The 26,891-nt window shown below is 36.4% G+C and overlaps 1 protein-coding gene and 1 non-coding gene across 2 annotated transcripts; one reads left to right on the forward strand and one right to left on the reverse strand.

Moving 5' to 3' along the window:
• Nucleotides 1-349: 349 nt before the first annotated feature.
• LOC115228892 lies at nt 350-454 on the reverse strand. The gene has a single exon (XR_003883273.1). It is a non-coding gene; the product is annotated as a U6 spliceosomal RNA (small nuclear RNA).
• A 5,687-nt stretch (nt 455-6,141) lies between these two features.
• On the forward strand, nt 6,142-26,392 carry LOC115228891 (ubiquitin-protein ligase E3A; the record flags this gene model as incomplete). The annotated part of the gene is made up of 6 exons (XM_029799365.2): nt 6,142-6,634; nt 11,255-12,492; nt 19,507-19,651; nt 20,032-20,237; nt 22,903-23,067; nt 26,174-26,392. Coding segments are annotated over 6 exons (2,451 nt in total), but the record flags the coding sequence as incomplete, so codon positions are not given.
• Nucleotides 26,393-26,891: the final 499 nt, after the last annotated feature.

Raw genomic sequence — 26,891 nt, forward strand, 5'->3', positions numbered from 1 at the left:
TGACTCACTCTGACTCTTTAGCATCCAGATGACTCTGTCAAATGTGATGCTTTTTTAATCACACTGATTCTGCATAATCTTGTAGCTTAAAAATTTTGATGTGATTGTTTATTTTTAGAATGACATTGTAGGGTATGTGTGAGAAGCTAGATGTGGCTGATTTGAACATGGAACAGAATATTTGGGTCACATGTGGCTAATAGGTTAATGTTTGTTACTTAAGTATGGAGACAAATATGAAGCTCTGGTATTAATTACTTTTAAAAGGTGTTAACAGGTAAAATAACTTCAAATTAAAATTAATAATAATAATAGAAATACTAACAATTTTTTTCATATTACTCCTCTGAAAAATAAGGAACATCTCACACATTTTCTTATCCCTCATGTGCAGAGTATGTTAATTTTGTTTGTATTTTTTCAGTTTTAAAATATATACTGCTAAAGGTAGTACAAAAATGATGATGATAATAATGGTTTCAAATTTTGGCACAAGGCCAGCAATTTCGAGGGAGTGGGTAAGTTAATTACATCAGCCCCTCACTGTTCAACTGATACTTATTTTATTGACTCTGAAAGGACAAAAAGCAAAGCTGACCTCAGCAGAATTTGAATCCTCAGCGCGAAGACAGATGAAATGCTGCTAAACATTTTGTTCAGCATACTAACCATTCTGCCAGCTTACCAACTCAATAATAATAATCCTTTCTATTAAGGCCTGAAATTTTGCGGGAGAGGACAAGTTGATTACATTGATCCCAGTGTTTCATTGGTACTTATTTTATCTATCATGAAAGAATGAAAGATGAAGTCAACCTCGAACATAAGTCAACTCAGAACATAAAGACAAAATACTGCTAAGCATTTTGCCCAGCATGCTATTAATTCTGCCATCTCATCAACTCATAATAATAATCTTTTCTACTCTAGGTACAAGGCCCATGATTTTTGTGGGAGGGGGCTGGTCGATTAGATTGACCCTAGTACACAACTGGTACTTAATTTATTGACCCCGAAAGGATGAAAGGTAAAGTTGAACTCAGAAGAGACAGACGAAATACCTATTTCTTTACTACCCACAAGGGGCTAAACACAGAAAGGACAAACGTATTAAGTCGCTTATATTGACCCTAGTGCGTAACTGGTACTTATTTAATCAACCTCGAAAGGATGAAAGGCAAAGTCGACCTCGATGGAATTTGAACTCAGAACTTAGCGGCAGACGAAATACTATTAAGCATTTCGCCAGGTGTGCTAATGTTTCTGCCAGCTCGCTGCCTTACTAATAATATGATAGTAATAATCCTTTCTGTTAAAAGCACAAGGCCTGAAATTTGGGGAGAGGGGACTAATTGATTACATCAACCTCAGTGTTTTACTGGTACTTAATTTATTGACCCCAAAAGGATGAAGGTCGAAGTTGACCTTAGTGGAATTTGGAATATAAAGACGGACAAAATGCCACTAATCATTTTGTCTGGCATGCTAATGATTCTGCCAGCTTGTCGCTTTACTAATAACAATAATTATAATAATAGTACTAAACATTGCCAGACATTTTGTCAATACCAGTTAACTCCTCTGTTACCATATTTCTACTGAAATACACTTTGTTCTTTGTTTCAATTTTGAAAATAATGAAACATTTCATAAAATAAGTTTCTCGTTATTGTGGTTTGCAGGATTCTTGATGTGAACTCGTGTGTTGGAACAGATTTTATGTATCTCGGGACGGTCATTATGCCAGTAGTAAACACACAATGACCTACCCAAGATACAGCAAAATTTTGTCATTATTAATCTGATGTTTGGAACAAATTAACATAAAGTTTTTATGGAAGAATTTATTGTAGATCACTTTAAAACAAGACTTTGGTATAAATAGAACCAGGGTCTGTCTCAAGCAGGTTGGTATCAAAAGGGCTAATACTACTCGATGTCATTCAAGTAAAATATTACAGGTGGCATGCTAATCTTAGTATCATTCTAACTGTAAAATATGTACTACTGAAAATAATTATAATAATAATAATATAGTATTGATCATGTGCTATTAAAGATAAATTTTGGCATATTTGAGGTTTCCTAAACAAATTTAGTAATGCTTCTGTTATCAGTTTTTTTTTTTTATATAAATATCACACTAGATTCCAATAGCTGAAAAGAAAACAAAAATAAAACTGAATACTGTAAATTTTAAATAATGGTAATCTAATTATTTCAGTATAAATATTTATAGTACAATAAATATTCTTTGGTAATAATCTCTCTCTATTTTACTCCCAACATCTGGAATCAGTTAATAGTTTACTTAATGTGTTTTAGTTTCATTATTTGGTGTGAAGTAATCAAAATGATGATGGTTAACTCCTTAGCATTCAGTTAACTCTCTCAAATGTAATTCTTGTTTATTCACATGGTTTTGAATTACTCATTGCTTCAAGGTTTCAATGATGTGATGATTTTTAGAATGACATTGCAGGGTAGGTGTGAGAGTCCAGACCTTGCCAGTTTAACCCTTCAGCATTCAGATTACCCAGTCAATTGTAATACTTATTCATATTTCTTTGAATTAATCATGCATTATTTCATAGCTTCGAAATTTTGATGATGTGATTGTTTATGATCTGAATAACATTGTCAAGTAGGTGTTAGAGGCCTGATCTAGTCAGTTTGAACATAAAACGGTTAGAACATTTTGAGCTGGATATGGCTGGTTTAAACATTAAAGGTTTAAATATAATTAAGATAAAATATTTGTTCTGGATATGGCTAGTTTAACCCTTTCATTACCAAACCGCCCAAAGCCGCCCGAAAAAATTTTGGTTAATGTGACCAAACCCGCCCGTATTTACCTATTCATATTTAAATGAGAATATCAGAGCAAATCTCTTTAGTACATTTGTGAAAACACTGATTATACTTCGTAAACAATTCATCTACAGTTTTGTACAAAGATCGAAGTGTAATTTTAATTCCGTGAATTTTGGGAGATTTTTTTCCGAAATTTGTTCCTATTGTGTTTTCAAATTTTGTAATTCTGACAAAAAATGGATACGAATTTCATTATATCAAGCAGCGAGTCAGAATTCGAAGGATTTTTTACTGAAGACCTTGATAAATCTAACTCTATGGCTGAAAAAAAAAAGCACGTGGTATTTGATAATGAATCTGATGTTTCATTTTCTGAAAGTGAAAACAGTGAATCCGAGAGCTCCGACAGCGATAAAGAAGATGAATTGGCACCTGAATGGAGTGAAAATTTAAAAACTGTTTCTTTCGGTGATTTTTCTGAAGAAACTGGACCAAGCCACAGACTTTCCCAGGAGAGTAAAGCCTTAGACTATTTCTTTTTACTTTTTTGAATGAGCCTATTTGAAATCATTATGGTGGAAATGAACCGTTACGCTAAATGTAAACAAAGCGAAAGAAAGGATAGTTAGTGGTTTCCCACAACCTTAAATAAAATTAAGACTATTTTGCCATAAATATTATTATGGGTATCAGAAAGTTACCCAGAATAACAAATTCTATCGTAAAATTTTGTTGTATACCCAATTGAATATTAGCTAATAACCCATTTTCTATAGCGATGTTTGAACAAAATTTTAATAATTTTATATTTTGTTGAATTTACCTGTATCTACCTGCAATTAGAGTCACTTTGTGACAAAAATTATAGTATAGAATTGGTTGAGAAAATTTCATTAAATTATCTTCCAAAAATCAGATTAATATATTGATAAATAAAAAAGTTATAGTTGTTTAATGAAACCAGACTAAATTTATGATTATGTTAGAAATTAATTGAAACACATAAGGGGTGTATTTTGGTCAGAAATATAGTAACGAAAGGGTTAAATGCTAAAGGGTTAAAACCCGACTTTGTTTAACGATAATGACAATGTTTATAGTTTTTTTTCAATGGACCCATACCACTAGTTCCTGACACTTCTGAATTGAAAGCTAAAAGGGATTGCCTGAACAGCTAGGTACCTAACGCATACCACAAATTTATATTCTTTTCTTGATAATCTTTACATCTTTTGCTGTTATGCATCAGCGAAAATATAGTTTCATATGTATATGCATACATGCATGCTCATATATAATTCACATTCACATATTTAATACAGTTACACATCTAATGAGAGGTGGTAGCCATGTGTCACCTCTATAACAAGACACTTGTGTCTGCCCTTTTTATCATGCTTTAGCCTCTACAATCTCACTCAACCAGAGAGTATTTTTGTTTTCTAAGTTAATTGGTGACCCTACTGGTGCTGATATCATGAAAAAAAGTATTCAGTACACTCTATAAAATATTTAGCATTAAGGAGGGCATCCAGCTGTAGTAACTATGCCAAAGCAGACACTGGAACTTGACTCAGTCCTCTGGTTTATTGAATCCTGTCACACTGTCCAACTGCAATCATCTTGTCTTTTAATCAGCCTGTGTGTATATGGGTGCTGTATTATCCAGTGCATCTTTGTTTTTTGGTTTTTATGGTATGGTGTGATATTTGTGTTATTTGGCTGGGGTTTTTTTCTAGCAAATCAAGTGATGTTGAGGTTTCATTGTTTGGAACACAGAGCAGTGCCATTCACAAACAATGTACATATATCATTGGTTAGTGATCGTTCTTAGTTTGGAACTGGTTTCTTTTATTTGTGTTCAGTTACGTTTCTGGTGGGGAATAATGTATGACCAAGTTGCAGTTCTCACTCAAACCAAATTCACTTCTTGTATCAGTAAATGTACTTGAGTGAAAAGAAAACTGAATCTCTTTCCTTTTGATTTTTGTCTGTACATTTGTAAATTTGTACCTTATTAAGTAATTCTTAGTATTGTTAGAAGTAGCAGAAGCTGTTGTTTAAACCGCCTGGTCAAGAGACTTTTGATCAAAGGTGTGTTCTCAGTGTGACCCTTTCATCCTTTCCCCTGTTTTCTTTATCATCACCATCGTCATAATGTCTGCATTTCCATGCTCACCTGGCTTGGACAGAATTTGTTCAGGTGGATTTACTATGGCCAGTTGCCTCTCTTGTCACCAACCCTCACATGTTCTAAGCAAGATATTTCGCCTTGACAAGACACATTTTCACAGAAGATTCAAAATGAAGAACATTGCTTGCATAACGGTGGCACTCACTCACAACTATTAAGTGATGTCAAGGCTAGGAGACTGTTACACACACCCCAAGACTCATGCACATATGTTAATGTTTGTTTTTGTGTTCAGTTTTAATAAAAACAATTTTGCATTAACCTAATGGGTTACTCAATACTTTTGTAGAGTATAGTTATATTATTCTTAAACAAGAATATTATTGTGAGTGACTTTGAATTTTTGGCAAAGCTAAGCCATTGTCAGCAGTCCAATGTTTACTTTACTGGCTGAAACTTCAAAGTCACTATCAATAATATTCTTGTTTAAGAATATATATACACACACACACACACACACGCACATACATGCATGTGCATGGATATGGCAGGCTTTTTTCAGTTTTCAGCTAACAACTCCACTCACAAGGCTTTGGTTGGTCTGCAGCTATAGTAGAAGATACTTGCTCAAGGTTGGGAAGCAAACTTCGTGTCACAGAGCCATGCCTATACCAATACTTTGTGTAAATTTGTATCTTAATAAGAAACTTTTAGTATTGTTGTTAGGAGTAGCAGAAATTGTTGCTTGACACCTGTTCAAGGGACCTATGATCAAATGCATTCCAGGTGTGACTCTCTCATCTTTTAATTAATATTTTTTTTTTAGAGCTTAACAATTCTGCCACTCTCCCAACTGCAGAGCAATGTGAAATTAAGCATTTTGCTCAAGGATGCAACATGCTACCTGGTGTGCAAATCAAACTCACAATCAAGCAGTTCTGAGTGCAACACTCTAACCACTAGGCTCCATTCCTTCACATGCTAGGAGTCGGGGGTGTTAAAGTATGAGAGAAGAGAGATAAAGAGCAGATTTCTTATTCTAGACATGCTACATAATTACTCAGATGTATTTCTTTGTAGTCTTCTGTTACATAACTTTGTGTTTTTACTTAGATATAATTATCTACATTTCACATTTGATTAAAATATTAAATTAAACCAAAAAATGAAATTCAGTTCTCTTTATGCTTTAGTTCTTGTTTAATGCTTTTTATTTGTCAATTTCTAGGAAGCGTGCAGCTGCAAAACGTCTGATTGAACGCTACTACTACCAATTGACTGATGGTTGTGGTGATAATGACTGTAGGAACGAGAACTGTGCCTCATGCAATGCATTCGTCTATAAGAATTGCAGCCGTAACCAGCTTGCTGTGCATGCACTGCACCTGTTCAAACAGAAAGCCCGCCTATGTGAGGCTCACCCTGCTAAGATAGCCAAGCGGCCATCAGAGAGTGAGGAAAATGCCACAACCAGCGTGTCTTGCATTAAGAGTGGACAGCTGAGTGTTCGTGGTGGTACAGTATCCGGCAGTGGCATTAGTGTGAGACTAGGTGGTGGCAGCAGTAGCTCGTCAGCTGGAGGAGTAAGCACCCACTATCCAGTAGCTATGGTTTTTGGAGCAAAAGAGGAACAACCCTCAACATCAAACATGAAACCCAGTGCTCATCAGGAGTCGACATTATCAGGTAAAAACTGCAAGTTTATGTTCTAATTTTTACACCTGATACAGATATTGGCAGCACTTTGGAAATGGAAATGGTATCATCTTGCTTATATGTATTATCATCGCTTGTTTATACTCACAGACACAAATATGCTGAAGATTCCGAGTTCAATTCCAGGCAGTGACCTGAATAATAATAGTAATAATATTAATAATAATGATGATGATGATGTTAACATCAAAAAATACCATAGGAATGAGAACCCAGGTTTGAAATTTCCCCTAGACAGCTGATGAAGGCTGGAAGGTATATCAGCCGAAATTTGTTAACAACAAACAAGATGAGGACAAATATCTGTCAAATGTAAATAATGTACATAATTCCTCATCTCTTAAATATAGAACTGTACAAATGTAGAATGGATTCTTGCTCCTTGTCAAGAAACTTGAAATAATTCATCATCATCATTGTCATCTTTTAACATCTATTCTCCATGCTGGCATAGGTTGGACAGTTTAACTGGAGCTGGTAAGTCAGAGCTGCACCAAGTTCCAGTCTAATTTGGATTGGTTTCTGCAACTGGATGCCCTTCCTAACACCAACCACTTTACAATGTGTTCTAGCTGCTTTTAATGTGGCACCAGCACAAGAGATTGACTCATGTAAAATAGATATCATTATCATCGTATGCCCATTTTCCCTGCTGGTATGGGTTGGACGGTTGCGCAGGATCTGGTGGGCCTCAGGACTGCATCAAGCTCCAGTGTCAGCTTTGGCATGGTTTCTATGGTTGCATGACCTTTTTAATGCCAACCACTTTACAGAGTGTACCGGGTACTTTATTAGTGCCATCAGCACTAGTGAGGTCACCAAGTAACTTGCATGATGAGAAAAGAACTGGGGAAAGGGAAAGGAAAAGCCCACCCCTTGACTAAGTAGGGGGGAGTATTTGAGGGAGAGGTGGTTTTGTGCTAGGTGTTGAGTGGTTAAAGTATGACAGAGGGTCAAGCACAGGTATTTAGCTATAGAGGAGATACATGCCTACCCTGCATTATATGAGGATGGGTGAGAATAGCTGGAAAGGAGGTGTGTACAAGAGAAGATACAGAGAGAGGCTCAGGATGGGGATAAATGATAGTTTCATAAGACTGAGAGGGGAGAGTAATGGAGGGTTAGAGATGGGGTGGAGGTGAATGTTGAGTGGTGAACAAGGGTGATGCTGCAGTTGGTGGAAAGAATCTGTATGGAGAGGGGATAAGGTGGGAGAGATAGAAGTGGCTCCAGTAAGAGAATAGATCAGGATGTAGAGGGATGATGTACAAGGTGTAGGGGTGGTGGAGGAGGGAGAGAGAGAAATGTAGAAGTACATAAGAGTGGCTTTAGTAGTAGGTGGGGCATGATGGCTGATATGAGAGGTGTTTAGACAGAGTATGGCAGAGGAGAGAGTATGATGGTTGAAAGCACAGAAAGGCGATCAGTGGAAAGAGTGTAGGAAAGGATGATATATGTGTGTGTGTTTAAAGCACTGGTTCTCAACCATTTTTTTTTTTGGCTATGGACTTGTTAATTATTTTACTCAGGGACAAGGAATGACCCGCATAGCTGTGTCAATGTCTAAAAATTCCTATTATATTTTTATGCTTAAATATTATTAGGAATTATATAAAAAAAGTGTTTTAAGTATTTGATGTATTGTAGAAAAATAACCAGTTTATTGCATCATATGGACTCTGATTGAAAAAACCCCACTGGTGTAAAGCATCATGAAGCCGCCACTCATGAGCAAGTATAGCTCAATGACATGTACCTTACTTTCTGTGAATGCTTTAGCTTAGAGGTTCTCAAACTTTTTGGGCCACTGACCCCCTCATGGCCACATTATACCCTCGGTGCTCCCTCTCCTATTTTTATGTAAAAATACATATGAGGGATGACCACTAAGTAGACATCCATTGTGCTCAACGTCAACCCCCTATGGTCTTACCACTAAGAGAGGAATGTTCTCAAGAAAATTTAGCAAATGCCAGATTCAAATATTCAATTTTTCACCCAAATTATTTTCAATTTAAATTTATGTATAAATAAATATTTTATATTTTACTATTTTATATATACTATGAATCATTTGATATTTAATATAATATTATATAATTTGTATACAATACTATAATAATATAGTAAATTCATGGCATCCCCCAATCCACTGCTTTCCTCCCAGTGCCTCCTTTTTCCTACCCCACTCCCCTGACACCTTAGACACCAGTGCCCACCTGGAGTCTCTCAACGCCTACCTGAGGCACAGTAGAGTCCGCTTTGAGAACCTGTGCTTTAGGTGCAGATGTAGACACTCTTTCAGTCCTCTTCACCTTTGACTCAACAGAACATTCAGAATGTGACAGCTGGAGATGGGGTGGGAGTCAAGAGTTTGGTTGTGGTTTGCCTTTAATTGATGCCCACTAACAAAGAAAGATAGGTAGGTATGGACCAGGTTATAAATGAAACAGAAGATTCCATCCTTATATGATATAATCATAGTGTGGAGTAAATAAGTTTCTTTTTTATTTTTAATGACTGACAAGTGTTTGTTTATTTATTTTCTTAATTAACTTCTACTTCTGGAAGATGCTGTTTTCAATCCTGTCTGTGATGTTATTGCAGACTAGTTTTTCTCTTTCACAAGACATTAACGAGATTAGTGAGGTTTTTGTTGTGTTTTTTTAATTAATATTTCCAAATATAGCCATCCACATAGGTGGATACCTTTCCTTTTCTTGAAAGTTTGCTTTTTTCTTATTCATTTCTTTTTTTTTTTAATATATACTCTGATCTTTCAAAATCATCATCATTTGACATCTGTATACTATGTTGGCATGGGTCGGACAGTTTGACAGGAGCTGGCAAGCCTTAGAGCTGCACCAAGCTCCAATTGTCTTTTTAACAAAGTTCCTACAGCTAGATGCCCTTCCTAATGCCAACCACTTCATAGAATATACTGAGGGCTTTTTATAGGGCACCAGCAATGTAAAACTATTTAAGATGTAATATATTTCATTTTAATTAAAAAAATTAAACGAATATATTTGGATTTTTAAAAAATTATTTTGCTAGTGGTTGAGTGGTTTTGGCATTGAACTATAAATTAGCAAAAACTCATTTTAAGTAAGTTTTTCAATGGCATTGTATTGTTCATGCAACTTTCCAAATATACAAAATCATTTGAACTATACTAATTGCGTGCGCGTAGTGGTGATGGTGGTGGTAAGTAAATGCTTGGATAATGTGAAGTTGCTGGACTACTAATTGTAGTAATAATAATCTAAGGCGGTGAGCTGGCAAAAACATTACTGCACCGGGCGAAATGCTTAGTGGTATTTCATCTGCCATTACGTTCTGAGTTCAAATTCCGCTGAGGTTGACTTTGCCTTTCATCCTTTTGGGGTCGATAACTAAAGTACCAATCACACACTGGGGGTTGATGTAATCGACTTAATCCCTTTGTCTGTCCTTGTTTGTCCCCTCTATGTTTAGCCCCTTGTGGGCAATAAAGAAATAAGTAATAATAATCCTTTCTACTATAGGCACACAACCTGACATTTTGAGGGGAAGAGACTAGTTGATTACACTGATCCAAGTGCTCGACTGGTACTTTATCAATCCCAAAAGGATGAAAGGCAAAGTTGATCTTGGTGGTATTTGAACTCAAAACGGAGCCAAAAGAAACTCCACTAAGCACTTTGTCTAGCATGCTACTAATTCTGCCAGTTCATTGTCTTACTAAGTATAATGATAATGATCTTATTGTATACAGTGCCCAGTTGCATTACAACTTGTCGAAAGAGGTTAAATAAAAGGAGACAAAAAGCAGGCATAAAAGTCGAGTAAAGAAAGTCAGCCATGAAGGCTATAAATATGTACACTGAATAAAATACAATACCTTATATAATCATAAGTTCAAATTGCAACAATAACTATCAGATCCCCTTAAAAAAGCAAAGAAAATTATTAATAGGCGCAGGAGTGGCTGTGTGGTAAGTAGCTTGCTTACCAACCACATGGTTCCGGGTTCATTCCCACTGCGTGGCTCCTTGGGCAAGTGTCTTCTACTATAGCCTCAGACCGACCAAAGCCGTATGAGTGGATTTGGTAGACAGAAACTGAAAGAAGCTTGTCGTATATATGTATATCTATCTATCTATCTATATATATATGTATGTTTGTGTGTCTGTGTTTGTCCCCACAACATCGCTTGACAACCAATGGTGGTGTGTTTACGTCCTCGTAACTTTGCAGTTCGGCAAAAGATATAGATAGAATAAGTCCTGGGGTCGATTTGTTCAACTAAAGGCGGTACTCCAGCATGGCCGCAGTTAAATGACTGAAACAAGTAAAAGAGTAAATTACACTTGTTAACCATTCTCTCTCTCTCAGGCACATGTGTACCCAAATTTAGTGTTTCATTAATTTTCTGAGTTTCATGTCTGGTCTATAAAAAATTATTTACCTCACTAGTAGTTGTGGTGCAACAATTTCCACTAGGTCTGTCCCTCTACTATATGAATATAGGTAAATGAATGTAAAATCACTTTTCTTTTTTCTTTATAAATGTTTTGTGCTGAAATTTTTTTTTTCTTTTAATTTCAGTGAAGAACTTTTTAACAGAGCAAAGACTAATAGAAATAATTAAGGAGTGTAAAAAAGATGGCAACTGGTCAAAGCTGATTCATATTATTGGTGCAGTATTTAATAATCCGGATGCAATTATTCTGAGTTTCCGTCGCAAAGATGACGTTTCATTATCAAAGGAAACTCACAGAGCAATGCAGTTGGATTTAGACAAAGATATGGACGAACAAGAAAATGAAAATGAACCTTGCCGTTCAGCTAAAAGTGATAGTGTTATGGAAAGTACTGTGATGGACTCTGAAAGTTTAGAGTATGTAACAGTGGACATACCTTCAGTACGAAGGGCATTTAAAGCTCTGATGGAAATACCAGAGCTCCCATTTCAATGTTCCTTAATACAAGCCATTTGTTCATTATCTAAGAACCTGGATGTGGAATTAAGGTACCGCAAGCCAATAGAAAAAGACCCAAATTACATAAATATTTTTATAATTATCATGGAGATCCCATTTTTATACGAGCCTGAGTTTATCGACAGTGCTTTCCCTGATTTCTGCAACACGATCGGACAGTTACCTTTACAAAGCCAAGTTAAGCTGGCTCATGTATGGTCCAAATATCCTGCACAACAGCTGAAGAACATGGTGTGTTCTCTTCATCAGTTGATTACTGTGCGTGTGATGAAAGGAGAAGTGCAGTGGGGACGGGGGTGCCCAGTCAATGATGACAATGGCATCAGTGGAGCAGCTCGAGTTATGAAGATTCTCTACTATGCTAGCATGCTTGGTGGTATTTACGATTCAAAACAGTTGATCGATGAAGAGAAAAAACTGAATGATGCTGATGTGAACCTCCATGAATTAGTAGGTGCCGTGGCTGCAGAACCGAAAGATCAAAGGAAACCAATCGAGGATCCTTTAGGCAAGGAACTTGGTATTTCTCCTATACACTGCCGAACGCCGCTAGTTCCCTTTGAGGATTTTGTGAATGATCTTTTAAATGAATATTTGGACGTTGGCACGGATTTTTCCTACTACAAATCAGAATCTAGTAACAGCAAGTTTTCTTTTGTGAACCACAGTTTTCTCTTGACAACTTGTTCTAAGCACACTGTAATGTACTTTGACAATCGTATTCATATGCTTAATGAAAGGAGGACTTCTTTGATACAAACTTTAGTTCATGGTGCACCAACCATGCCATATCTGCGACTAAAAGTTCGACGAGAACGTCTCATTGAAGACGCCCTTGTTGCGGTAAGTATCAGTGGTTTGTTTTTTTCTTCCTCTTTTGAAAGTCTCATATTATATATAATTTGTGTGGATAAGTTGCATTATTCCATCATACATAATGTTTCCTTGCAATCAACTTTACAGTGAACAGTACTCCTCACTAAGTCTAAAATAGAGAAGTGTTGGATGCCTTCAATTGGTCATATTTTAGAGGCCTATGAAGTTGGTTCTGTCTTAACCCTTTTAACATTTCAACTGGCCCAATTATTCTACTTGTTTTATGTTCAGATCAGCCAGATCCTGCCTCTCACAATTACCCCACAATGTCATTCTAAAAATAAACAATCAGATCTTCGCAAGTTTGAAGCTATGAGGCAATGCATGATTAATTGAAAAACAATGTGAATAAATAAGCAATGTATTTGACAGAATAGTCTGAATGCTAAAGAGCAGCAGGAATTTTGGCATAAGCTGGCAAGAAACTATAATTACTCACATACAGTTGTAACAAATTCTATACATTTTTAACATGGGTGTGTGTTGAGAGCCTTCATGTATTTTTATACATGAAAAAAAAATCTATTCAAGTTTATCATCCACTCCATTTCTTCTGTATTTGTTCAGCTAACTGTGTGTGTGTGTGTGTATATGCATGTCTGTCATTTAACATCTGTATTCCATGCTGACATGGGTTGGTTAGTTTGATATGAGCTGACCAGCTGGAGAGCTTCCTAGGTTTCAGTTGTCTGTTTTGGCATGGTTTCTATGGCTGGATGTCTTTGGTGCTTCTTACATGGTGCTGGCATGACTGCTTTTTACAGTGGATAATTTATATAGTAGAAAATGCTATTAATAGTAATATTGTAGAATATTGAATTCAAAAAATCCCTTGAAAGGAACGTCGAATACTGCCTGTAGGATAGTAGCCCACACCTATAACCATGAGACATTCTGGTATTGTGCTTTCACATTTTTCCATCCAAAAGATTTTTTTCAACCCAATGTTCTACATGTTATTATTTATAGCTTTATTTACTAAATAGTTGTGTAGGGGAAAATAAGTTTAATCCTTTATAGATAAAATGATTTATTTTGTCCTCTCAGCTTTTCTAAATTCTAATGATGTAAACTATATCATCATCGTTTGACGTCCGTTTTCCGTGCTAGCATGGGTTGGATGGTTCGACCGGAGTCTGGGAAGCCAGGAGGCTACACCAGGCTCCAGTCTGATCTGGCAGTGTTTCTACAGCTGGATGCCCTTCCTAATGCCAACCACTCCATGACTGTAGTGGGTGCTTTTTACATGCCACTGGCACAGGTACAAGGGGAGGCTGGCAGCGGCCACGATCGGTTGGTGCTTTTTACATGCCACCAGCACAGAAGCCAGTCAAGGCGGCACTGGCATCGGCCACGTTCGGATGGTGCTTTTTACATGCCACCGGCATAGGTATCACAACTACTATTTCCATTTGATATTTATTTTGATGTTTATATATATATATATATATATATATATATATAGTGTTTGTATGTGCGTGTTTCTTGTGATGATTATCACATATGTAGATGTATAACTTCGTACTTTTGAGAAAGCTCTGAGTATTGAAATATTTGTATAAATTGTAAAGTATTTATTATATATATATCAATATACACTCTGTCTTCCCTTTTGCATTGTCTTTTTATCTTCTTAGTTTCAGTCTTTATGAATTTAACTTGTGAATTACAGATCAGTATGTGTTTGTTTGTTTGTGTGTGTGTGTGTGTGTGTGTGTGAAAACAAGGTAAACCTAATTGCATAGCAACACCTTCAGTTAACGCAAGTTAAAGAATAGGAACCATGGTTTGTGGAAAAGTTACTCGTGATAGGTTTCCTATCCAGTAGAAAAGTTGCTTTTCATTTACTTAATACTACAGAAACAGTGGTCATGTGAACCCTTCTGGTTTAACAGTTAAGGCTATGGATGAATCAAATGGATCAAAAGTCCCTCCCAAGCCCTAAGCTCATAGGGCCAGTTTCCTAGATTCTGAAGCATGTATATTCCCCCCAACTGAACAGGACACCAACCTATCACAGAATTTGCTTATTGTCACCAGATGAGTGGACATGGTGTTTAGGCTAAGGATGAATCCTTGTAATGAATTGTGGATTTATGTATTTTCTTTTGCAGCTGTTTTCAAGAATTTGTGACCTTTATCTAAAAATGCTTTGAAAATATTTCATTTTAAGAATGTAATAATATTTGCAGTTGTATTTTATGAATATATTGCTGAGGATATATATAGAAAGATGAATTTTGAGAAAAATATTGTTAGAGTTCAAGATGGGTTTGACATTGTATTTAGTATTTGAATTAGAACTTACGTTGTTGTGTAAATTGCATTGATGACAAATTGAAGGGTTTCTTTTTACTACTCCAATACCCACCAGCTTTTTATTTTTGTTCACGGTCTTTGTACTCTTTGTGTGTATGTGTAAATGTATGTTTATAATGTAAAGAATCACGGTGACTTCAAAGTTTCAGCCTACAAAGCATTGGTCGGCCTGGAGCTTCAATAGAAGAAATTCTGGATCTTTTCCTTTTGAACGGCAGACAATTTCTAGTTAACTAAATACTTTAAAACTTCATATACTGGTAGAATGTGTCAAAATAAAACATTTTTTTTCTCTTGGCTTTCTTGAGAAAATTGTAATTTGTTTGTTTAACGTAGTTTAATTTTTCGAATTTTAACCAATCCTATGCTCTCTTTTGAGCTAAAATCATTTGCTGCGTCTAAAACTCCCCTAACCCTAATTTTTTTTTCTTAATTGCTAAATTAATTTGTTACGCGTGTAAAAAAAAATGAAAGCAATGGAAAATAATTTAAACAATTAACAAACAAAATAATTCTATAATTTTATACACACTCTTTCCGTATGTATATTGAAAGCGTGTGTATAAAATTATAGAATTATTTTGTTTGTTAATTGTTTAAATTATTTTCCATTGCTTTTGTTTTTTTTTACATGCATAACAATTAAGAAAAAAAAAAATTAGGGTTAGGGGAGGTGTTGTCTCAGTTTTAGATGCAGCAAATGATTTTAGTTCAATGGAGGTAATCGATTGGTTAAAATTGCCGAAATGCTCGGATTTTCAGACAAAATATCTTACAAACTATAGAATTTTCTCAATAAAACCAAGAGAAAATGATGTTTTATAAACACATTCTACCAGTATACGAAGTTTAAAACTTTTTAGTTACCTAGAAATTATGTTACAAACTGCCGTTCAAAAGGAAAAGATCCAAAATTCTTTCCTAAGGTGTCACATGGTGAGATAGAATTTAACACCATCTGGTTACAAAGTAGACTCCATATCCGCACAGCCATGGCTGCATTTTGTTGAACTTATTTAAAATAACATATTAATCTTTTAATGTTGTTGCTGTTGACATTTGGAAACAGAAAGTGTGTAGTTTGGGAGCAAGGAGGAGGATTTTAAGGGAAAAAAAAAGCCCAACCCAGATTACACACAAATAGACCCTGGAAATCTCAGGAAAAGGAACTCGCTTCAGAGAAGTCTCAAATTCATTGTTATCTAAAGGAAAAATGAGGACGTAAAGAGATCTGCTGAGGGGGCTAAAAGATGCCAAATACTATTTGTTGAGAAGATAAAAGTCTAGTGCAGTGGTTCTCAATCAGGGTCCATATGATCATTGGTGTGTGTGTGGTGGGGTTTCCATATAAGATTTTGTTGGAAATTGTTTTTTGGTTATATTTCTACAATACACAAAGTATTTTAACAATTTTTTTCTATAGAATTCTTAATATTTAATCATAAAAAAAATAATAGGGGTTTTTAGACATCAAATGGCTATAAGGGTCTCTTGCCCCTAGTAAAGCAGGAATCAAAGGGGTCTGTAGGTAAAAAATGGTTGAGAACCACTGGTCCAGTGTATCTAACCACAAATTGATTGATTGGCTGTTGGTTAAAAAAAAGAATTCACATCTAATAAAAATGGTGTATTAATTACTATAGGAGCACTAACAGGAAGAAGGGGCAGGGGACTTCATGGTTAAGCTAAGATTAGTGATACTTGTCATTTTCAAAGATGCCAGTTTGCTATGGGTGACTTGATTCTACTTAAGTGGTGATTTCACACCCCTTTGTGAGTGGCTGGCCCTTTTTTGTATCATGTTTTTGCTTTCTTCCTTCTCATGCATATATACATATAGTTGATTTGAAGTCACCAGTGGAACTGTAAGAGATTTGTAAAACTTTCCAGAAGTTGAGCATTTAAGTATATATACATGTGTGGAGGTGCAATGGCCCAGTGGTTAGGGCAGCGGACTTGCGGTTTTGATTCCCAAACTGGGCATTGTGAGTGTTTATTGAGCGAAAACACCTAAAGCTCCACGAGGCTCCGGCAGGGGCGGGGTGTGTGATCCCTGCTGTACTCTTTCACAGTAACTTTCTCTCACTCTTTCTTCTGTTGGCCTGCTCGCTTAGCCAGCGAGGTGGCGTCATTTGAAGGCTAAAACGATGCAAAGTGCATTGCGACCAGCAATGTGTAGCAACATCTGATAGCCTGGTCGGTCACGATGATATATATGCATGTCTAGACTTGCAACTATGTGCATGAGAATACATACATAAAACATACAAATCTGCACATGAACTGACTCCAAACACTGCACATATAAACACATACATGCACAAATGCCTTATTGATTGTTGTTGAAATTCCAATGAAGGAAACTTGGATCTAGGTTAGAAACCAGCTCTTCTCTATTAGCAAGAAGTCCTGAAATAAAAACTGAATGCACAAACACACACACACATACCATCATCACCATCATTTAACATCCATGTTCCTCTACATGGGGATTTAGAGATCTGAGCTGCCTATTCAGTCAGCACACCTGCTAATACCATCTTAACAGAAGGTGTATGTATAAAGCTCTTCCCTCTGGTCTTAACAGCTTAATATACTAGAACTTTCCAACTGTAAATTGTATTGTTTGTTTCTTTTATTTTTGTCTAATGAGATAAACATGGATTATATGCAATATGTTGTAATATTACACTATCATTCATATTTATATTCATGATGTATTGTTGAAATGATCATAATGAAGCAATAAATGTAACACCATAACATATATATATATATATATATTGTCCTTGACATTTTCCAATCCCAGTTGTATGACACATTTCTTATTATATGTTTGGGCCCTTGTACCAATAAAGAGAAGATGAAAATGGCAAGCTGGTAAAATTGTTAAAATGCTCAAAATGCTTTGCAATATTTCTCTTGGCTCTTTACATTTCAATTGAGGGAGACTTTGCCTTCTGTCCCTCTGGGGTTAATGCAATCAACTTGTCTCTCCTTCTCTCAAAATTTCTGGCCTTGTGCTTACAGTTGAAATAGTATGGTGGTGAGCTGGCAAAATTGCTAACACACTGGATGAAAATGCTTAGTGGTATTTCACCCGTTACTATGTTCTGAGTTCAAATTCTGCCGAGGTTAACTTTGCCTTTCATCCTTTCGGGATCGATAAATTAAGTACTCCTCCCCAAAATTTCAGGCCTTGTGCCTCTAGTAAAAAGAATTATTATTATCATCATTATTATAATTCCACCAAAGTCAACTTTGCTGTTCATCCTTTTGGGGTCAATATAATTGACTAGTACCATCCCCCAAAATTTAAGGCTTTGTGCCTTTAGCAGAAAGGATTATTTAAGGAAGCAAGCGAGTAGAACTGTTACAGCACCAGGAAAAATAGTTAGCTGCATTTCATTTGGCTTTGCTTTCTGAGTTGAAATTCTGCTGAGGTCAGCTTTACCTTTCATCCTCTATAGAATAAAATACCAGTTGAGCACTGGGGTCAGTGTAATTGATTATCCCTCTTCCCAAAAATTGCTGGCCTTTTGCCAAAATTTAAAATCATTACTATTATCAGCAGAAAAACCGCCCGGGGGGCAATTTTCTGCTGGCTTATGTGTTGTGTATATTGATATTATATATACATATAGATATGATACATAAATTATAGAGTAAATTGACAATATGCTCATGAATTGAACAAAGATTCTGTTATAGTTTATTCTGTAATCAGTAAAATAATACATGATACATTTAAAAATGACAATAATGAAAATTGGAAAAGAGATGACACTGTCAAGGGAAATTGTTCATGAATCTCCACTAGAGTGAATTTGAAAATATAAGCTCTGGTTGAAATTAATGAATTACATTTACGGCTTTGTGCCTTTAGCAGAAAGGATTATTTAAGGAAGCAAGCGAGTAGAACTGTTACAGCACCAGGAAAAATAGTTATATATATATATGAAGAGTTGAGTTTTGCTACATTGTTGTTTCATTATATTCATTTATAGATGTATTGTTTCTAGTGTCCCTTTCCTAGCAATTAAAAAGAAACTTAAATTCATTTCAATTAAAAGAGAGTAATGAATGTCTGACATCACTGCAGGATTTTTTTGCAGACACAACTGTCAGCAAATGGACCCCTTTTCATTTATCTTGGTTAATATTTTTATTAAAAAAATTTTTTTTTTTTATGCTCGTGAGAATGCTCTGACCATGTGCAAAGAATTGTGTTGGGAGATGATATTGACTAAATAATTTCAAGATGGTACCCCAGCATGACTGCAATCTAACGCAATTTGAAGACTTAATTCTATTAGATAGGGATTATTGTTTTTGCTCTACGTAATACTTTTTAAAATAATTTACTTGTTTTGTTGTTTTATTACATTTTTATGAATGCGAAGAAAGGCTATTTGTTTACATATGTAATTCAAACAGAAGATGACATTTAAAACAGAAGCAAATCTCGTAATATTAAACATTATAATTTATGTTTAATATACAAATAAACTTTATAATTTAAAATTTTTTCACTATTCATATATATAATTTCTTCAAAGTAATATGACTTTTAATAACATGGGGAAAAAAACTGGACACAGTCCTACACTTCTTCAATCATTATAATATAGATTATTATTATTGTTGTTGTTATTTAAACAGTTGGAACTTGTTGCAATGGATAACCCACAAGATTTGAAAAAGCAGCTTTTTGTAGAGTTTGATGGTGAACAGGGTGTAGATGAAGGTGGCGTATCGAAAGAGTTCTTTCAGTTGGTAGTTGAAGATATTTTTAATCCAGACTTTGGTAAGTTCAACACTGTTGGCTTTGTGTGTTTGTGTGGTATTTATAAGAATTTGTGTATGAACAACTGTTAGTATGTGCAACTGCCTGAGTGCTGATATGTATAAATGTGCCTATGTTTATGAGTAAATATGTATAAATTGTATGTTTGCATACGTTTGTTGCTTGGTGGGTAAACTGAGTTTATGCATACATACATGTGCTTGTATATGTGGGAATTTTATTTGATGCTAATTTAAATTTGTATGCATGTCTTTGCATGTGTTGTGAGCACATACATATGTATGTGTGTATGTATACATGTGTGTTTCAGTTGATGTTAATTTGAATTTGTGACATTTCAAAAATATTTTTATCAGTAAGATTCATGATTGTCATTGCAGGAATGTTCACATACAAAGAAGAAACTGGCCAATATTGGTTCAATCCCAGCTCACTGGAGAATGATGGCCAATTCACATTGATAGGTATCGTGCTTGGTCTCGCAATATATAACAGTGCTATCCTGGACATTCACTTCCCAATGGTGGTTTACCGAAAGTTGATGGGCAAGAAAGGCACTTTTACAGATTTAAAAGACGTTGACCCAGTAAGACCTATATTTACTGTTATAAACACCAACTTTCTAACTCCTGTTCTTGTTGATTTTTGATAACACTAGTATACTCTATATAGTTTGTTTGTTTTTATTTTGGACAGTGTGATGGCAAAAGTGATAACCTGCCAAACTAAATATCTTGTGGCATTTAGTTATGCCCTTTGACCTTTTGCTTTAAATTCATCCAAATTCAACTTTTAACCATTTCAGCAATTAAACCAGCCTTATCTGGCCCAAATATTCTATCTGGCAGATTAGTTCAAACCTGCCAGATTAGTCTTCTCACACCTACCCTACAATGTCATATTCTAAAAACAAACAATCATATTATTGAAATCTCAAAGCTATGAAATAATATGATTAATTCAAAACAATGTGGATAAATAAGCATTACATTTGGCAGAGTAATCTGAACGCTAATCACAGCCTATAAAATTCTAGTTATGCACTGGGTTTTTTCTTTTTTTCTTTTTAATTGATTAACCCTAAATTTCTGGCTTTGTGACTCTGTTAGAAATTGCAAATTGGGGCAGTGGAATAGCAGCAGCTGTAGAGCACCAGACTAAATATGCAAAGTCTTCAGGTAGATTTGCTTACATCTATCAGCTCAGGGCGTTAATGTTCTGTTGAAACTTGCAGGTCAAGATCTGCAGTAAAGAATGAGTGTCTGTGCAACTCAAACAGAATAATTGATACAAAGTAATTTTGTTCAGTGCACCAATTTATCAAGTTTCTCACCAGTGCGTTATTCATTTATTGATGTACACACACATATAATCACTATCATCGCCACCATCATCCTCATCAACTTCATCATCACCATTATTATTATTATTATTTGGCGTTAGGAAGGGCATCCAACCGTAGAAACATTGCCAGATCAGACTGGGCCTGGTGAAGCCTTCTGGCTTCCCAGACCCCAGTTGAACCGTCCAACCCATGCTAGCAGGGAAAGCAAATGATGAACAATGATGAGAGAGCAGTGAATGCCATCAAAGTGACACTGGAGTAAAATATATGAAGTATCATTTAACCATCATGACTACTCGTTTGATAAGGGTATGCTAGGCACATGAATCACAACCATATGTATGCAACCTGGTGATCTCGTATCAAGATAAACAGCGCATGACCTTGCAGGTGGGGCCCAGTTAGAATTTTCTTCAGGTTGAGTAGCCCATCCCATTCAAAAGGTTCCTGAATAAGGTTTGTTTAAGGATGTTGAATGAAACGCCGATATTTCCAAAGGTGAATTATTCAAACCCCACAGAATTCCTCTCAACACATGGCTTTGATGCTTTTCCTCTATTTCTGCTCGTGATCAGAGATGCACATATTGTCAGCCACCATGGGACATGCTCAACTGATTATGGTCAAACAACTGACAAGCAAATCTGCGAAAACATTGCCAGATTAGACTGGAGCCTGGTGCAGCCTTCTGGCTTCCCAGAACCCCGGTCGAACCGTCCAACCCATGCTAGCATGGAGAACAGACGTTAAACGATGATGATGATGATGATGATGAGCAGAATATTTGCTGTTGCCCATTTTTTACACCAAGACAAAACATGTACAAGATAACTCTTCTAATCAGTTAAGATCAGAAGCTATGAGGGCCACTGCCTGGTACTGCATCAGGGCTTTCGTCTGTCCTTACATTCTGAGTTCAAATTTCACCGAAGTTAACTTTACTTTTCATCCTTTTGGGGTCAATGAAATAAGTACCAGTTACACATTGGTGTTGATGTAGTCGACTATCCTCCTTCCCCAAATTTCAGCCCTTGTTCCTATAGTTGAAGAGATTATTATTGGCAGAAGTGTTAGCACACCAGATGAAATGCTGCCAAGCATTAAGCATTTCATCCATCTCCACATTCTGAATTCAGATTCCACCGGGGTTGACTTTCAGGGTCAATAAAATAATTACCAGTGGAACACTGGAGTCGATGTACTCAATTCGCCCCTTCCCCCAAAATTGCTGGTCTTGTGCCAAAATTTGAAATCTTTGTTCCATGCTGGTATGGACTGGATAGTTTGACAGTATCCAATGGATCCAAGAACAGCATCCTGCCCCAATGTCTGCTTTGGCATGGTCTCTCTCTTGGTTGGCTAGATGCCCTTCATAATGTCAATAATTTTGTAGTGTGTACTGGATGCTTTTTTTCATACTGGCATGGGTTAGATGAAATTGTTTTGGCAAATTTTTTTTTACAACCCGATTGCTTTTCTTGTCATCGACCTTAAACTTGTTTTCCAAGTAAAGTATTTTTATTCTAGTAGCCTTCATGTGATGAAAGCTGTAATTATGATCTATTTGCTTACTAACAAATGTAAATAAGAACACTGTTTTTGCTCAAGTGTTGTCATTGAGGACACATGGAAATGAGTCTCCCACACACACAGACACACTGGTCTTCTGCATGGTTTCCATTGGCCAAATGTCCCTCACAAAATATTGGTCAAATCAAGTTTATGGTAAAAAGCATTTGTCTGAGGTACTTTGCTGTGGGATTGAACTTGAAACCACATGGTTGTAAAACTAACCTCCTAAACACACACCCATACCTGTGCCCATGTATAAAAGGGAAGAAAAGTTAGTTTCAGTTGACGGATTCTTGCGTGGTTTGTTGTAATACTTTTCTTTCTTTTGTTACAGATACTTGCACGAAGCTTACAGGATCTTCTACTATATGATGGAGAGGTAGAAAAAGAGTTTCTGCAGACATTTTGCATCTCGTACAGGGATGTATTTGGTAATGTGATCACACAAAATCTCAAAGAAAACGGAGATCAAATTCCAGTAACAAATGCTAATAAACGGGTAAGTCTCTTCTGTGATTCTAGATGTAGGGTTGCCAGTTTGAAATGACATGTCTTTGAATGAAATAATAAGAGAGGAAGACAAGACAAATGGAAAGGAAGCACATGTACATGTGAAAGCATGCATGTGTATGTATGTATTACATGACTATATATAAATCTACCTGTTGTGTGTAGATATATGAACATGCATGTGAAAGCATGTTTATATGTGTATACATGCATTTGTGTAGATATATGAACATGGATGTAATCACAGTGAAGATGCACATGAGAACATGCATGTTTATATGTGTATACATGTGTGTAGATATATGAACATGGATGTAATCACATGAACTTGCATGGTAACCTCATATCAAGATGAACAGCGCATGACCTTGCAGGTTGGGCCCAGTTAGTATTTTCTTCATGTCAAATAGCCCATCTTACTCAAAAGGTCCCTAAATATAGTTTGTTTATATGGAAATATTACACTTGTATGATTATACATATTCCCAAATATAACATTCTATTTTTCCATGCTTGCATGGGTGAGACGGAATTCGTTGAGGCATATTTCCCCACAGCCAGATGCCCTTCCTGTTCTCAGCCCCTGCCTGTTTTAAAGCAAAGTATCTTTACTCTTGGACAGACTTACTTCCATAGAAAGTTAGAAACAAGCAATGACAGTGATACTCATTTATAACTATTGTGCAGTGTTGAGTCAAGGAGATACACACATGCATGCATATTTACAAGCTTCTTTCAGTTTCTGTCTACTCACAAGAGCTTAACTAGAAGACACTTGCCCAAGGTGCCACACAATGGGATTGAACCTGAAACCTGAATTGTTAGAAAGGATCACAAAAATACAACTCCCAAAATTACTCCTGTGTTTAATGACCACCTCGAGAACCCAGTTTCCACAAAAACTGTTCGCCGGGAGCTGCACAAAGCTGGATTTCATGGGAGGGCTGCAATCAGAAAACTACTACTTTCGAAAACAAACATTGCAAAGCGTTTAGGGTGGAGTAAAAACCTACAGAATTAGTCACTAGAGCAGTGGAAGAATGTTATTTTTTCGGATGAGTCATCCATTACCTTATTTCTGACCACTGGCTGAGTATACGTGTAGAGACAGCCAAAAGAAGCATTTGACCCAGACTCCATTCTTCCAACTGTTAAAGAAGGAGGAGGAGGATCTGTGATGATCTGGGTGGTGGGGCTATATCTTGGAAATCCACCAGCCCAATGGTTTCCCTTCATGACAGAATTAACAGCCAAGACTTTAAGCATTTTATCTGATCAAATTCATCCTATGGTTGCAGAACTGTTTCTGGAGGGAAATGCAATCTTTCGGGATAATGAACCAATTCACACGTGTGCATACAATAAGTGCAAGGTGCAGAATATGCCATTTGTTCCCTATGCATGTTTCACTGTTGTGGCTATTTGCATCCTCTGTAGTGGGTATTTATTGTGTATTTAGTCATATTCACAACAATTCTTCAGTGGAACACTTCATTACATCTATGATTGCAAAGAAGTATTGGAGTTTTAAATTCACCAGTAGCTGTCATACATGTAATTGTACACACAGGAACTACTGTGAGTGTATGTGTGAAGCTTGGCTCCCAACCACATGGTTCCAGGTTCAATCCCACTGCATGGTACATTGGACAAGTGCCTTCTAATATATATTTCTTTACTACCCACAAGGGGCTAAACACAGAGGGAACAAGGACAGACAAACGGATTAAGTCGATTACATCGACCCCAGTGCGTAACTGGTACTTAATTTATCGACCTCGAAAAGATGAAAGGCAAAGTTGACCTTAGCGGAATTTGAACTCATAACGTAACGGCAGGCGAAATACCGCTAAGCATTTCGCCCGGCGTGCTAACGTTTCTGCCAGCTCGCCGCCTTTATATAGCCTTGGGCTGACCAAAGCCTTTTGGGCAGATTTGATAGACTGAAACTGAAAGAACCCTGTCATATGTATGAAGGTATTTAGCTATATATGTGTGTGTGTGTGTGTGTGTGTGTGTGAAGTACTGAGATTAATTTGTTTGACTAAACTTTTTAAGGTGGTGCCCCAACATAGCCATGGTCCAATGCATCATCATGTGTTTAAAAATACCTTCTTGTGTGTGTGTTAGCATATTTATGTGAGTATTGCAATTCAGCTTGTGCATATCTACATTTAAGAATCCTCATCATTGTCATTTAACATCCATTTTTCTATACTCGCAGGAGTATAGACAGAAGACCAGCCACAGAGCTGCATCAGGCCCCAATAGCAGTTTCAGCATAGTGTCTGTGGTTGGATGTCCTTCAATATGACAACCACTTTACAGTGTGTACTGGATGCCTTTTTTTTCTTTTTTCATGTCACCACTCCTGTTGAGGTTGCTAAGTTACTTGCAAGACAAAATGGTCACCAAACTGTATGCATCTAAAGTGAGTGAAAGAGAGAGAGAGAGGTGGGGGAGTAAATAATGTGTATTTATATTTCTGTTAGCATTTCTCTTACAGTCTTAATCAGGTTCTTTCAAAAGATACTGCATCTCAACTATCACATGTCCTTTGTAAAGTCAGACTGTATATGTCTGTGTGTATGCATTCATTGGAAATATTTTTTTTGTTTTACTAAATTAATTTGGCAGATAGATGACAGATTTGCTGGAGTGTTGCAGTTGTTAGATTTTGTATTGAAATTCCTCTCAGGTTCTCTTTACCTGTTGTCATTCAGGGTTTGATGTAATCAATTACACTTTTGGTGATGCTCCAGCAAGGCCATAGTCCAATGACTAAAACCAGTAAAGAGAACATAATTATCAAAGAAGGCCAGTTTTTGGTTTTGTTCTAAACAAAATTCATTTTTCTGTTACTACATACATCAATAGTTTCTAAAGAAAGCAGCTTTGTTTTCAGGTAATGCTCCAGCTAGGCCACAGTCCAATGACTAAAACCAGTACAAAGAAGCTAATTATCAAAAAATGCCAGATTTGGTTTCGTTCTAAAAGAATTTTTTTGTTTGTTTGTTACTAGATATATCAAGTTTCTGAAGAAAACAAATTTTGTTTTCAGTAATAATAATAATGGAGTCTAAATTTGTTTCTAGGAATATGTGAATTTGTATGCTGATTACTTGCTGAACCGGTCTGTCGAAAGACAATTCCGTGCCTTTAAGTGCGGATTCCGGATGGTTACAAATGAGAGCCCTCTACATGCTTTGTTTCGTCCAGAAGAGGTAGAGCTATTGGTATGCGGCAGCAAGGTGAGTCAATACAATTCTGGCATTCTTTTTTGTATTATTTGTAAATAGTAGTCACAGAAAAAGCTCACCATACAATCCCGACTGACAATGAGCAGAAAGTATTTTTCAGGAGCTTTTTAAATTTTCCATTATATTGAATTATGTTAATATAAAAGCTGAAATGTGTAGCTAAAATGTATTATAAAGAGAGAAGAAATCATCATCGTTTAACGTCCGTTCTCCATGCTAGCATGGGTTGGACGGTTCGACCAGGGATCTGGGAAGCCAGAAGGCTGCACCAGGCTCCAGTCTGATCTGGCAGTGTTTCTACAGCTGGATGCCCTTCCTAACGCCAACCACTCCGTGAGTGTAGTGGGTGCTTTTTACGTGCCACCTGCACAGGTGCCAGGCGAGGCTGGCAACGGCCACGATCGGACTGGTGCATTTTACGTGCCACCGGCACGAAAGCCAGTCTAGGCAGCGCTGGCATCAGCCATGTTCAGATGGTGCTTTTACGTGCCATCGTCTCAGGGAATAATAATAAATGACTTGATGCAATATCAGGCAGTGACTCTTGTGGCTT

Source organism: Octopus sinensis, unplaced genomic scaffold (assembly GCF_006345805.1).
Source record: "Octopus sinensis unplaced genomic scaffold, ASM634580v1 Contig11323, whole genome shotgun sequence".
Taxonomy (NCBI): Eukaryota; Metazoa; Mollusca; class Cephalopoda; order Octopoda; family Octopodidae; genus Octopus; species Octopus sinensis.